The sequence below is a fragment of the Aphelocoma coerulescens genome, chromosome 2 (genome assembly GCF_041296385.1).
Source record: "Aphelocoma coerulescens isolate FSJ_1873_10779 chromosome 2, UR_Acoe_1.0, whole genome shotgun sequence".
Lineage (NCBI taxonomy): Eukaryota > Metazoa > Chordata > Aves > Passeriformes > Corvidae > Aphelocoma > Aphelocoma coerulescens.
Window position 1 is genome coordinate 104,857,168 of NC_091015.1, and position 14,630 is coordinate 104,871,797.

The 14,630-nt window shown below is 40.7% G+C and overlaps 1 protein-coding gene across 1 annotated transcript in view; it reads right to left on the minus strand.

The window, feature by feature from the left end:
* AHRR (aryl hydrocarbon receptor repressor) overlaps nucleotides 1-14,630 on the minus strand; it is an 83,755-nt gene that overhangs the window by 21,147 nt on the left and 47,978 nt on the right. The window contains exon 4 of the mRNA XM_069005918.1: nucleotides 5,988-6,088. Coding sequence (XP_068862019.1) covers nucleotides 5,988-6,088 — 101 coding nt within the window. The remainder of the gene's footprint in view (nucleotides 1-5,987; nucleotides 6,089-14,630) is intronic.

Here is a 14,630-nt window from a genome sequence, read left to right on the forward strand (position 1 = left end):
AAAAACCTAACAGAGCTGAAATGGGAGAATATGTTTTGTTGAGAAGGAAGTTATGTGGCCACTGGACTCTCTCCAAGAGGCACCGAAATAGCCTGAGCAGAAACAGAGGAAGCGGCTGTGAAAAGTGAGCTCGGGTGGAGTTGGCTGTGATGAACAGTCTGGAGACAGCGACAGCGGCCTGAAATTCAGATCTGCATCTGTCTGGTCTGTGCCCAAAGCTTGTTGATTCTTCACCTTAACACTGCGGATGGACAGCTGCTCTTTTCACTGGTACAACTAAAAGTTCTCAGCTAGCCCTCCTCATATGACAGCAGGTTTGCCTCTCTCCTGACAAACAGAAGACACTTTCCTGATGCCAGCACCAACCAGGGGATGATAACTGTCTCTCCTCACCACACACCTGTGCCAGCTGCCTGCTCCCCCTACTCTGTCACGCTAAACATAAGTTGCTTGTCCTGATTTTCCAATCCACTCCCAGCTTGCTCCCCTCTCAATTATAATCTGTAATTTTGTGTTGGAGAATCTAAATACTAACTCTCAGCAGCCCAACATGTCACCCATATACGAGATTTGAAAACAAGCACTTACTGGCATTTTCCTTTTTGCGAAAAGGCTCCACATAAGCCTCTACAGAAGAACCTATTTTTCCTTTTCAAATCCCTCCATAAAATTCTTGCAAAAGTCCTGGCAAAAGTCAAACTTCTCAGACACTATGTGTGCTGGCAATTGTGGTTACCATTTTGTTCACTATTTCCACAGAGTTTTGCCCATCAAAACCCATCTTCTATCACTTTTCTTGTAGTTTGGCTGAAAATCTGAAGGGAGGGGATAACATGACTTTGGTTTTCTCTGTTGCCCTGTCAAGTTGGATGGTGCCACCTCCTGTATTTGAGAAATCTCAGCACTGTGACAGCATCATGATTGTTGCAGTCGTAACAGTAGCATTAAGGACTGAAGGAGAGAGCAAATGGAATTTAGCGGTCACGGCTTTTCTATCCAGATTTGTCAGAGAAGAAGAAAAAAAAGAAGAAGAAAAGAATAAGCGAGAACATTAGTTATTTGTTTAAAGGGCAACAGAAAGGATGTTTTTTGCACAGAGCTGTGGCCATGCCAAATTTCAAGTCTGGATTTCAGAAATATGCCTATTTGAAAAGCAAGAAAAAAAGGGACCAGGGCCTCTAAAGTGTTCCTTTGTGTGTTTGCTTACGCCTGGCAAGAAAAAATTGAATGCATGCATGTGATAAAATGGCACTCCTAACCCCATTTATGTATTTTTTTCATGGATAAATTCTCCATAAGTCATCCCAAGTCACTAATGTCAGCTTAAATCATATCATCTAATTTACTGGGATAAGGTTCACATTTGAAAACAAAGGAAAGCAAAAGCGTTGTTTGGGTAACTTTAAAAAGTTGCATTAACTGAAACAAAAAAACACTAAGACTATGAGCTTTTTATGAGAATTTCCTATTTTGATGTAGATTAAGAAAATGAAGCACTGTGTCATCATCTCTCAGGATTTACTTTAGAAGGACTGTGCTAAGAAAGTGTCAGCAGCATTGGGAGCTGAAAAGGAATTCCAGACCAGAATAAACCAAAGCCAACTCTTTCTACCAGTTTTTGATTTCTGAAGCTTGTGCCTTTGTCATAGATCCATATAATCACCATGCACTTTGTTGGACTTGCAATTTGCCTTTTCAAGTTTAAATTTAAAAATAACAGGAAGAGGAAAATCTCTTGCTCTCAGACTGAAATTCAAACTGGAGTACCTTTTTCAAGAGCACAGTTTTATCAAGAACTGATTACATAAATCAGTTTGGAAGGAGGAAGTGGAATTACACTAACAAGTTTAAAAAAATGACAGGAAACCAAGAGGGAAAAGGGTTTCCTATGTTATTTCCTCATGCAGAGTGAAGAACAGCACCAATAGGATGTTTTCTAATGTATCGTTTTCCAACTCCCTCAGAATGAAACTTGAACTCCAGTTCAAGCTGTTAGTAGAGGCCACTGGGAGATACCTTTCAGTGCCAAAATATGCACATTCACCTCTCTCTTCAAAGTAACTCCCAGAAAGCTTCTTATTTGCACCCATTTCTAAGGTATCAATATATTGTTAAATAATACATTTCAAACATATATATTTATTTTTAAATAAAGAACCATATGACTGTGATTTTAAGATATTTAAGATGCCAGGCACCTGACAGTCTTTGTCTAAAAATTTAAATAAGTAGTAAGCCTCTCCAGATCTCTCTGCAGGACCTTCCTGCCCTCAAGCAGGCCAACAATCCCATCCAATTTTGTGTCTTGTCAGACTAAGGGTGCCCTCAATCCCGTTATCCAGGTCATTGATAAAGGTATTAAATGGAATGTACAGTGTCACTGAATAAGATGTATCAGGACAGTCTTACAACTGGCATCTTCAGTGGAGCCAGAAAGAAAACCATGAGACAAAACCACAGAAACGTGATTCTTGTGCCCTGAAGCCTTAAAAGTAGAAGAATCATGGAAATCTGACCCTGAACTGTACAAAAGCGTGGCTTGGAACATCCTGAAAAGAAACATGGATCTTCTCTGAAAGAGTCTGAACTGCCAGTGAGCACGGAAATGACAAAAAAAGGCCAGGTCTGGCCTTTATTGATATTCATCAGTGAGTAGGGAGGGGATAAAACCAGGCAGTCTTCCTCCACTAGCATCTGTTAGGGAGCTACCTGCATTGTCTGTATTTTTTTCTATTTTTTGTGACATTTTGGTTATAAAATACTATTTTCACACTTGGAAAGAATTATGTCCGACACATCTGGAGACAGAGATGCCATAGATCCTATGCTTCAGCCTACAAGAGCATTAACAGAAGACCAGCAGACAAAATGAAGAAGAAAAGAAAGCCTATCAAGGCACCTCTTTAGCAGCAAGGGTTGAGACAGAAATTTGAACATCAGTTATTCTTCCATAGCAAGCAGAAAAACTGCAGGAGCAACTGTGAAGTGGTCAATAAAACCCAAGTGACAATTTTAGCAGGGTGCTGCTTGGTGTATGAGTGCTGATTACTGAAGGAGCAGTGTCAGAGGTGATGATGGGGTGATGCCTGATTGTGTGTCATTAAGAAAGCTAGTCCATATAGGGCCTCCCTCTTAACAACAGGCATTTAATCCTTCCAATGATCAGTGAATTATGTAACACATGACAGTTCCACAGCCATTTGGGATGGGCAATTACCAGCACCATAGTGTAGACTCTGAGTCTGGACTTAAGATTACAAGTGGAGCATAGCTGGGGGGGAAGAGCAGGAGGTGGCTAACAGCCATGAGATGAATCCTGCAATCAAGGCTATTGCCTAGATACCCACCTGTGATTCATTATTTTTCCAAGTCACCATTTTATTGTGTTTCTCCACCCCATCACCCCATAAACTCTATCTGGGTCTATTGACTGCCAATACAGCTTATTTTCCCCTTTTTCTGGTTATGGGTTTGGCCCAGTGTTCCTTAAGTATTCACTAACAGGCTTCAGAAACCGAATGTGGCCCTTTTTCTGCCAGAAGGCATGGGGCACAAGGGTTGCAAAACCACCTGTCTTGGAAAATATTTTGAAAGCACAAAGTTAAAAATCATTATTGCAGTCAAACTGTTAGAATCTGAAGTCTCCAAGGACAGTAAAGATTGCGAGAATGGGGCGTACTCAAAAAAAAATCCCTTAAGAAATTAGACTTTAGTTCTTAGAGCTTTGTCTGTCTTCCCTTCAAAGGGAAACAAAGATGGCAAGAAAAGTCTCTCTTATCCAGAAGAAATGATCTTAAAGCACCAAAAGAAATTATTTATTTAGATACCTGCTGTGGTCCACTAAAAAGTCTTTGATAAACTGGTATCATTGTTTATTCTGTTATTGCTGATGAAAGCTATTTGATTGTAGCTGTAAAAAATCTCCATAAAATCTTAAATAAAAAACACATGTTGTGGCAGAAGCCTTTTGAAATAAAAAACATTTTAAACATATTTTGAAGACAGCCTAATTCCATTGTTTTCTTTCAAGCTGAAAGGGGAAATACTGCATTGTTCCAAGACTCAAGAGTCCCAGATACACAATTACCAGTAATTAGGTTCTTGTTATCCCTTAGTTCTATCTATACATAAAGCAGAGTGACTATACCCACTAGGAAAAAAATACAAGCAATTATTCTTTATTTTCCATTAACATTTCACTCAGGAACAGTATTATTCACACATATTTTGGTGATTCAGATTATTCTGGTTTGTATTATATAAAGCATCTAGGAGAGGTTGCACAGTGCAAGGTGTTGTCATGACATGAAAAGGGGCTTTCAACAGCTGAAAAATACCTTTTGAGAGCAAATAAAGTGGTCAGATTCACAAGTCAGTATACAAAGAACAGCAACCACTCTTTGCTTCTTCTTGGAAGGAATCCAAAATGTGATATTTAGTTAAAATCCCACAGTTCTTAATAACCAACATGGTGAATTTGGGGGAACATAAAAACCCACTTCATGTGCCATAACCACTGAATGAGGATCTGAGCCAAACTCAGTCCTCAGAGAACATTCCTGACAAGCCCTAAGGAAAACTCACCCTCTTATTCTAGGTCAGACGTGCCCATAAATGAAGCCTGGCAAGTACATTCATATTAACATGCACTTAATCATCCAGTTAATGATCCACTTTAAGTATGATCCAGGATAAAATATCTCCCCTGTATTCAGAGGGAATGTGACTCCTGCATACCCTGCAGTAAGCAGAGCATATTTAGTAACACCAGTCTCTTTTAACCTGCCCCAAATTGTGTGCCAGTGTTCTCTCCAGTACTCACAGCAGCAGGGCTACTGTTTGAAGATGCTGAATGATGATGACTTGTGGGCATGTAATGTACACACAACAAAACATAGACTAAATATAGGAGACCCTGGTTAAAAAATTATATACTCACCATATTTATCATTTATTGTACACCTTTTATTCCCTATTCATTGAGAATGGAAATGACTGCAAAATAACACCTGACAGCCAAACATCTTGTTTTGGCAGTAGCACTAACTAATCAGATGCCTCTGTGTTACTTGTTTTGAAATCTAAAATTAAAATCTTCTAAAATATTAAGAGGAAGGAAAGCAGGGTGTAAGTTTCCATTCCACAGATTTGAGTAACTTATGGTATTGGATCTCATGGTAAAATGTGCTCTAATTTAATAGTGTTCAGCTATTATTTGCTGGATCTACTATTTAATTTACATTTACATGCATCTCAGGGTTGTCATTAAAACACAATTTTATGCCATGAGTATTATCCTATCCAAAACAACTGTACATATGTAATCTTAATCACATAGGAATTTCCAAGGACCTAAGTGTATAAGAGGCATTATTACATCATGTGTTTGGAATGCAGATGTATCTGGGATGGACCGCTGTGCTCTAGCTGGTTCAGTAGTTCACAGCCGTATTAATTCTTCCTTCAGATTAATGGATCCAATTCTCAGTAACAGCATGGGCCCTTTATGCTGCTCTGCCAATATAAAGTCAGCCTAAGGGGGATAAAAATACATAGAAGGGGTAACTTTTGCTGACATGGTGCATGGTGTGTGTGCAGAGCACAGAGCTGAGGAAGTAGGATGAACTAAAATATCCTAGAATATTCTCAGCTCAGATCAGAAACAAGGAAAGCTCATGTTGACATCCTCAAAATATGGGCCAACTACAATAAACCTAAAAGTGAAAAAGAACTGTGAACTGGCCTGCTGGAGTTCACTGGTAATTTCAAGGATGCAAGCAAGGGTGCAAGGTGCAATTGTCCCAATGGACACCAACTGTGACTGTCACGGCTGCCAGTCTTGCTCTTGCAAGAAGCGATCACGAGAGTGGTTCTTGAAAGACTCACACCAAGCCTGACTGTTCAAAGCTGACACAAATCATCAGCCCAAATATATCATCAAACTGAATAAATTACAGCCAGAAAAAAACCAGCATTTTTTCACTCACTTCTAGTAGAAGTCCACCTTCTTGTACAGCAGTCTTGTTAGATATATTGTCTTCTTTTGTCATTTGGCCAGCTTGCTTCTTAAAGTGCTTTTCTTGAATGGCTGTTGGAAAGAGTTATCATCAATTTAGAAATCATAACGATTAGGGCCACGACTAAAACTCTTGTTTAGGCATTTAACATGCATTGAATTTAATTGGTAGTTACTGTCTTTGTGGTCTGGATCTCAGTTACTGACAACTTTCTTTTCCTTTTTTTTCTTCTTGTGCTGGAGATAGATACATATTTTGCAGTCCAGATGTTTTTTATGTGAAATATCTATCACATTTTTTATTGAACACATTTTTTCCATTAGTCTACTCTACATAAAGCAGCAACCAAAACCCACAGGAAAGAAACAAAAGAAAGTTAGCAAGTTGTTTTGTTTATAAAAATATGTATTATGACAATACAGAGAAATGTCTACATAGCTCAGAAGAAAAGGGAGTGAAATAAGTTTCTTCTTTTCAGCGCTGATGTCCTTGACATCAGATTATTTTTGGTCTCACTTTACCCTGTTCATTTCTACAAGTTTCAGCCTGACTGTAAGATTCAAGGGAATGTTCTTAAAATGTTTTAGTTTTACACAGAGTTTTAAAGTTTGTTTTTAGCAGGTCATTTTCTCCATTAAATTCATTAATAGCTCTCATTATACATTAAAATTCCATATACTTTTCTAATAATAGGGGGAAAAAGCTTATTCCTGAATCAGCTTTCATGGAAAACTCAGCTGGTGAGTGCTCTTCCTTCACATTGCTTGATCTCAGATATCTTTGAATCCTCAAATTCTTCCTATCAATATATCCTACAGAAATATCACTGAAATACAATACCATTTGTGGGGATAATGAAAGAATTTCTGAGAAGGCTGGCACCACTTGATAATTGGGCTGAACATCATCTAGGCAGTATGACAGGAACCTGTCTTTATCACTTGGTCAGTAAAAATTAATTCAGCTTCACTCCTACTGCCCCATTCCAGAGAGGGGTCATACAAATATCCTGGTAGCAAATAGAGATTCAGTTTTCTGGTTTTTCTCCTTTTCAGAGAGAGAATGAGAGAGGAGAGCATCCCAGTGATATTATCTGGGACATTTGATACACATTTTCCCTTCGAGCCAAAGGGGAGCAGGAACTGCCACAGCCGAAGATGGTTAATAAAACAAAAAACACCCCTCTGAAAAAAAAAGCCAAACCCACACCAAAAAAACCAACAAAACCAAAAATCCCCAACAAAAACCCAACCAAGAAAAAAAACCTCCCCCCAAAAAAGGGTTGAGATGGGCAGGAATAGTTTGTACCAAACCAGAATAAGAAGAGGAGGCAGGCAGTGAGTCTCTAAAGCTTCTGAGTCTGTGAAAGAGCTTCTTATCTATTTAACAGCCTAGTAAGGGATGGTTGCAAGACATATCAGCATTTTGCAACATATGATGGAAACTCAGAACCACGCAAACTGAATATTTGTGATGGTTTTTAGCTTACATTGTAAATATTTGCTGAAAGTGATAATGTCGGTCATTACCCCAAACCAATTATCTCAAATGTATAATTAGATGTAATAAATCCCTCCCCTGGGCATGGGAAAATACGTCAGGAAAATCCCAAGCTGCTTAAACAGATCCCTACCCATATTTTCCAGCCAAAACAATTTTGGGATTTCAGACTTTTAAGCTAGGCTTCTGTGAGTAGAATATACAGATTCTTAAGTCTGGATTTTCATTTTGGTGTACCTTTAAAGCAATTGGAACTGCTTGCTTTTTTTCCCCCTGATCAGCTAGGCCTTCTGCTAGGCCTGTCTATAAGAACATAGAATAATCATAGGCTCATTTAGTTTGAAAAGGTCCCTTGAGATCATCAAATCCAACCACTAACTCAGCACTGCCAAGTCCACCACTAAACCATGTCCCTAAGTGCCACATAACACATCTTTTAAATACCTTGTGACAAAAATTTTTAAAAGCCCAGCCCCTATTCCAATGGCCTCTTCCAGAGTTTCCCTCCTCAGAAAAGATGTTTTTGTAATTACTGACATGGTGGCTTGCGGTCTTTGTGCAGGTTAAAGGACAGACAGGGAGGGGTGAGAGGAAACGAAGGTTTATTTCTTTGATGCGCTCTTTTGGTGTTGCGAAAATTCCATCCGTTCGAAATTCATCGTTAGTGGAAACTATTATTTTACTCAGCTGAGCGGGCCAGAGCTCCCTGCCTGCTTGTTAGCCTTCAGGCTCATACAAACACAGCAGCAGAAGCACAAGAGATGTTTGTTCTGCAACTCGTCTGGCTACTATAAATTCCATCTCCAAATGGAAAGTATTTTAATGTTATTTTTCCAGTTAGAGTTACCCATATGTTAGGCCACACACATCCGTTTCAGAGCATGTGCTACTCACTGGCCCGACTGCAAGGAGACCCACTGCACCATCAGAGAAAGATGAACAACACCATTGCTCCAAGAAGCAAATGCTCCTCAGAGATGGGAACGTTTGCTCCTTGCACCTGAGGCAGCAGAGCTGTCCCTCACTGCTCACTCTCCGTCTGCCTCCCCACACTGGAAATACTTGATTAATCCACCCACAGCTGGGCTGGTACTGCAGTGACACCTCAGAAGAGAGGTGCTGGTGATAGCCTGTCACCTGGAGAAAGCAGAACAAGACAGGCAGAAAACCACACAGATCCCTGAAAGAAATTATGAGGAGGAGGAGGAAAAACAAGACATGACAGGCAGATGAGGGAAACTTGCAAGATGTTATCTGACTAGGCAGAAAAACAGGGAAAAGAAAACAGAACAGTCTAACAATACTCCTGTCACCACCAAGAATCATGAGAGAGAACAGGACAGCAATCATTGGTTATGATGGGTGGCTTGATAGAAAAAGCCCTGATGCCAAGACAGCTGTGATCAAGCTTAGACATCTCATAAAATGGCGTCCCTCTGGAGCAACAGCGAAGCCTATGATGAGGGAAAAAGCCAAGAGCTTGAGGAAGGCAGGAGTACTGTCTCTGGTAGGCAGGGAGGAGCAAATAGCGGAAAGCTGAAAAATAAAAACGAGAAAAGGATGACTCAGTGACCTGAGGGGCAAACAGGCTGCTGGAGTTCCCATATATCAAGAATGGGGCAAGAGAAAAGCTGATATTGCAGGCACTCTAATGAATGCTGCTGGCTGTAAAAAAAATGGAGAGTTGTATCTTTATGGAGCTTTGACTACTTTCTATGGGAGAGGCAACCCTTTTGATGGTCAGCATAGAGCACTCACCTACCTGGCTCAAAACTGGCAAACAGAAGAGAGGGGACGTGGTAACACCAGAGATGTTTTTCTGAGCACAACATATCGAGCCTGCACTTCCAGAACATGAAATAAAACAGAAGATGGAGCTGTTCTGCCAAAGAAGATGAATGAGCATATTGATACCATAGAATGATAAATACCAGAGATACATGTACCAGGGCTGACAGTTTTGCGAGGTTGTGCGATCTAATGAGCACGGTGCAATCCCATGCAACATTAAAAGCCAACACGTCTGGATACGCTGGGTCCTACAAAGGATAACACTATGGAAATATACAGGGCAAGGGGAAAGTGGGCTAGGAAGAGCAAGAGGAGGGAGAAAAAAGTGAAATAAAATGGCCTATGCAATTTCCTGGAGGAAAGGTCAAAGATCTGAGGACATCGTCTCAATCTCTAATCGGAAAGCAGTGAAAGGAGTGGAAACAAAAAAAATAATGTAGAGTTAGAATTGACAGTTAATTAATGGAGAAAAACATCCACAGAGGAGACTATAACAGATAGTGCTGTTGAGCCTTTCACAGTTGCACTGTCTCTGCCCAGAACAATGTAAAAACCAGAGATCTCTTTTGAGCCTCCAGTTCTGATACAAGCATTGCTATCTGCATTTGCAAACCCCTTGGCTTGAAAAACCAAATCTGGAATATTGTAAAGAAGAGAAAAGCTGCCTAACACAGTCTATAGAAGCATTATAAAACCAGCCGTTCCCTTTCCCCCAGAAATAACAGAACATTTATTCATTGCAGGATACTCTTTACTTCAAAGGGATGGAGATTTCAGGACTCTCATAAAACCATAGTTTTTAAACCCATGGGATTACATTCTCTGGAGTGTTTCTGTACCTCATCCTGCACAAGCACAACATTCATTCTTCAGAAAATAATCAGCAAAATTACCTCCTGAGTTAGGGTGTGGGGTGTGTAACAAACTAATGAGGGGGCAAACTATACCCCAGCTGCCCCAGGTGCCTGCATCAAGCAACAGCCCAGGCAAGAAATGAGCAGTGAAGGGATGCTGCTTCTGAACTGAACACCTTGCCTGGGTTCTTTTGGGGTGTAAGAAGGGACCATACTGTCCTCATCAGATTCAAGTTGGTGAATCAGTTTCAAGCCCTTCTACAAGGACTACCAGTTCTCTCCAATGATGCCCAGGGGATAAATTTTTTCTTGAAACAGGCAGATGAAAATACCCGAATCCAGATTGCAGGTTCAGAGACACTGTTTTAAGCACGCAAATGTTACGTTTGGTAACTGTTACTCGAAAGGAAGTGAGAACAGGGTCTCTCTTCCTGGATCTTCTAGCTGCAGGAAGAATCAGCTATGCGTGTTACTCTGAATAATAAGAAAACAAAACAAATTGACTCGGAAACACTCGGTATGAGCAATTCTGCTTCACAAACCTAGAGTCATGAATTGAAATGGTCTGTTTCCTCTGGTTCTGTTACAGAGAACACCAAGTGACAATTAGAATGGGAGTCATTAGATGCACACTGAAATTAAAAAATACACAGCATAAGGAACAGTTATTATACATTGCCAAACAACATGAAAGGGACATTTGCGCTCTGAAAGGCCACAACACACAGGTTGTACAAATGCTTTCGTAAAGAAATCAGCACCAAAATGCATAAAAGCTGAATAAAAGCTGGATGGTGCTTAGTCCTGTTGCGGAGGCTACCAGAACACCAGATGAAATTACGCTAGCAGTAATGCAGAGTTTTTCTTCCCAACTTAGCGGTTTTCTCAGTCTGCTTCTTCTTAAGAGATGCTTTGAAATCCGACTTCCCTTTGAAGTTTCTCGAGTACAGCATGACATTTATTTAAGGTACAAACCGAACTGTTTGCTTTCCAGATCCCATCCGCTCTTTCTTCCCGAACCACCGTTCCCCTTTCCCAGCGAGCCTCATCCATTTTCCCCCGCGCGAGAGGGGCATCAAAGAGATGCCACCACCGCGCTGCCCTCCTCTCCCCACGGACGTGCGCGGGGCTGGTGGGGCCACTGAGCCCCCCTGAGCCCCCAGCCCGTGTCCCACCGCGTCCGGAGGAGCCCTTTTGAAGGGACGCGAGGGGGAGGAGAAGTCCCCGCTGCGGAGGAGGCAGAGTGCTGACTAACCCCGGCCCCGCTGTCACGCAAGCCTCGCCGCCTGTCAATCTCCCGGCGGCTCTGACAGGGGCCTGGCTGCCGTTCAAACCCTTGCGTGCGAGCAGACGAGCCACATTACCCTATGAAGTATTTCATAATAACAACAGCTGTTAAATATTGATGACTCCTGGCAAGCGCTGAATGCTTTTTGAGAAGGTTAAGCCTTCGTGTAATGGAACCTAATTCCTCATTATATACCGTATCAGATATCTGGAAGTTGCCTAAAAAAAGCAAAGGAGCTTAGAGTAAAGGATCAGAAAAATAACTCTCGTGCAGCAGAGAGAAGGGAGAGAGCCCGGTGTGCGAAGGGTGAAGAGCGTTTCCCCGCAGTCAAATCCTTTTGCAAACAGTAAAATACTCTGCTGGAGCGATCATCAATATGGTCGGTTTCATTATCTCCCACTGGAGGCTTTTGTGTTTTCAGAAATTATTGCAGATCAGATAAACTTTCTAAAACAGTAATCCAGCTGCCAGTGCTGTCTGTGTGTGTGTAAGAGTACAAATGGAAATTATTTCTACAGAAAGACAGAGAAAAGAGCAAAAAAGCTCTCATTCCTATCGTTTTTCTGCAAGCATCAGCTCTGAGAGATTCTGCTCATTAGAAAATTTAGTGGTGATCTGACAATACGTTAAGGATGAGATCTCAGAGATCCAGATTTCCAGCAGGCAAAAAGGGGAGAAGGACGAGCCTCTTGCCTTGGGGAGGTTCTGGTGTTCTTTGCTCCAGTTCCCAGAAAAAATCCTCCATCTTCTTCACACTGCCCTCTAAAACCCATCAGTCTTATCTTTTCCCTCTTGACCTAACTGTCGAGCAAGGTTGTGTCAGTAAGAGAATCAGCTTGGGGTAGGAATTCATGATCCTTGGAATGGACCTGGTATGACGCCAGGGCAGGCAGTACTGAGTAGGCCAGCAAAAAGGCAGCATCAGAATCCAGGCACAGGTGAAAGAAGAAACACAAACCAAGGACTTCTTACAGAGATGACTGAGTCAGGGTATTTTTTTTCTTGCATGTGAAAAAGAGGTCTGTGTGCCTTTGGGCAACAGAGTTTACATGAGGCAAGCTGAGAAACTGAAAATAATTGCCTGCAAATGTTGTCGTGCTGCAGTGCAAGGAGTTCCATGAAGCTTTAGGAAAGTGGTTCACCTGTGGGGAACCCAGGTCTGTCAATTGAGTCAGGATAGGGAACCACAAAAACTTAGTAAGCTGTAGGTTGCAAGGAACCTTTGAAGGTCATCTGGTCTACGTCACCCTGATCAGAACAGAGCTAGCTTCACTTAGGCAGGTTCCTCAGAGGTTTTGGGTATTCCCAGGACATTTCACATTCCCTCCAGGAAAACTTTCATTATTTAATCACAAATGGGATTAATTTTGTAAGATAAGGAGCTGCTTAATGTTTTAGGTGAATGAGCATTAGGGTAAATTCTGGATGGACACTTTCTGTTTCCAGAATTCTTGGTTTGTAAATGTGTAGAATAATTAAAGGAATGCTGAGAATGGTGAAGTGGCTTTTCTAAAACCTGTATGCATATGGAGAATATGCAAAAAAAGTTATTAGCTGTTCTTCTGGTTTTTTGCTGGTTTATTCTATCTCTATCTCAAGAGAAATCGCACTTGTTTGTCAAGTTTAAATGTAGTCTAGGACTGTAACATCTCCCTTATCCTATAATTTCTGAGGGATCACAAATCCAAAGAAAAGCTCTGCCTTCATGTGAAACAAATTGTGTGCTAACTATACAAACAACAGACTCAAAAGAACTTGTCTGGAAAACACACTTCTTCTCTGTAGCTTATTGTTACAACCTTTCTCTCTTCATATGACTCAACAGACCATCTCCCCAACAGACAACCCCACATTGTGCATTGGCAAAGGAGATATTTTAGAGATCTGTTTGCATCACTGTGAGTAAATATTTGAGTTATCACTTGGTCTGGTAGACTACATTGGCTATAAGACTGCTGAAGACATGCAGTCCTCTGAAATTATCACAAGATATAAGACTTATTCCAAGTAACAGTCTTCCTGTTTGTCTTCACAATTCCACTTTATTTTCTACTACATTAAATATGACGATTTGATCATGGAAACTTATCGATTTATACGTTCAGTCCTGAGGCCTTAATTTTATATGTGTACTATTCCATTCTTTAATTAAGCTGTAATACATTAGCCTGCCTGAGTATTTGCTTGCACATCCTTTTAAATAAAGACATAAATGTAAATAAAAATGTCTATTCTGTCAAACTACAAAATGGATTGCAAACCTGAGTATATAATGGATTGCAAGCCTTAGGTTGCCTGAGCAACCTCGAGTAAGGAACCTGCAAACCACTTATTTCACTTTAAAATCAATACCCACATCCCTCACAAAAAATTAAGATGATTCCAACAGATTCCTTGCACCTTAAGCTGGCAAATTACGTCTATTAATCAGAATCAAGATACTCAGCATAAGTTTAGAGTAGAAACAAAAAAAGTTTAAGAGAAGTGTATTGTATTTAGAAAGCCTGCCTAACATTGTTTAGTTACAGAGTTAAGGACCTCAGAATGTACGATGAATGGAGTTTTATATTTTCATTCATGACTTCACCAAACTAATCCACAATTAGCCTTAAGTGTATTGCAGTGTGTTCTGACCTGCTACATCCTGATTGCTTGAGTGTGACCTCACCAAATCCCATGGATCACAATATATACATATTCAGAGGAACAGCAGATCAGGACACTTTGATTCTAGGATCTATGGAGAACATGATCTATCAAAAACACTTGAGGAGTTTCCCCATTCTTCAAAACATCCTTCATAATGGCTTCTTGTCTGAATAGCTGTTCATCTTTTCCCTTGTCGAGATATATTTTTGAAAATGGGTTCTCTATATCCTCTGAATTCCCATAGTTTTCTCTCTCTATGGCCCAAGAATATTATCCTCTTTTGATATGGCTGATACTTCTTCATTGTCATCAGGCCATTTTTTCAGGATTGATTCTCCTGATGAAAATAATACATCAGTGGACCCTGATGTCCACATCAGGAGCAGTTGCCCTTTGAGGAGAGACTAAAATGGCTGTGACTTTTTACTGAGAAGGATGAGGGGAGCTACAACAGAAGTTTTCAAAATTATAAGGGCAATGGATAAAATGAATGCAGAACTGCTGTTTGCCCAACCCCACAATATGAGGACT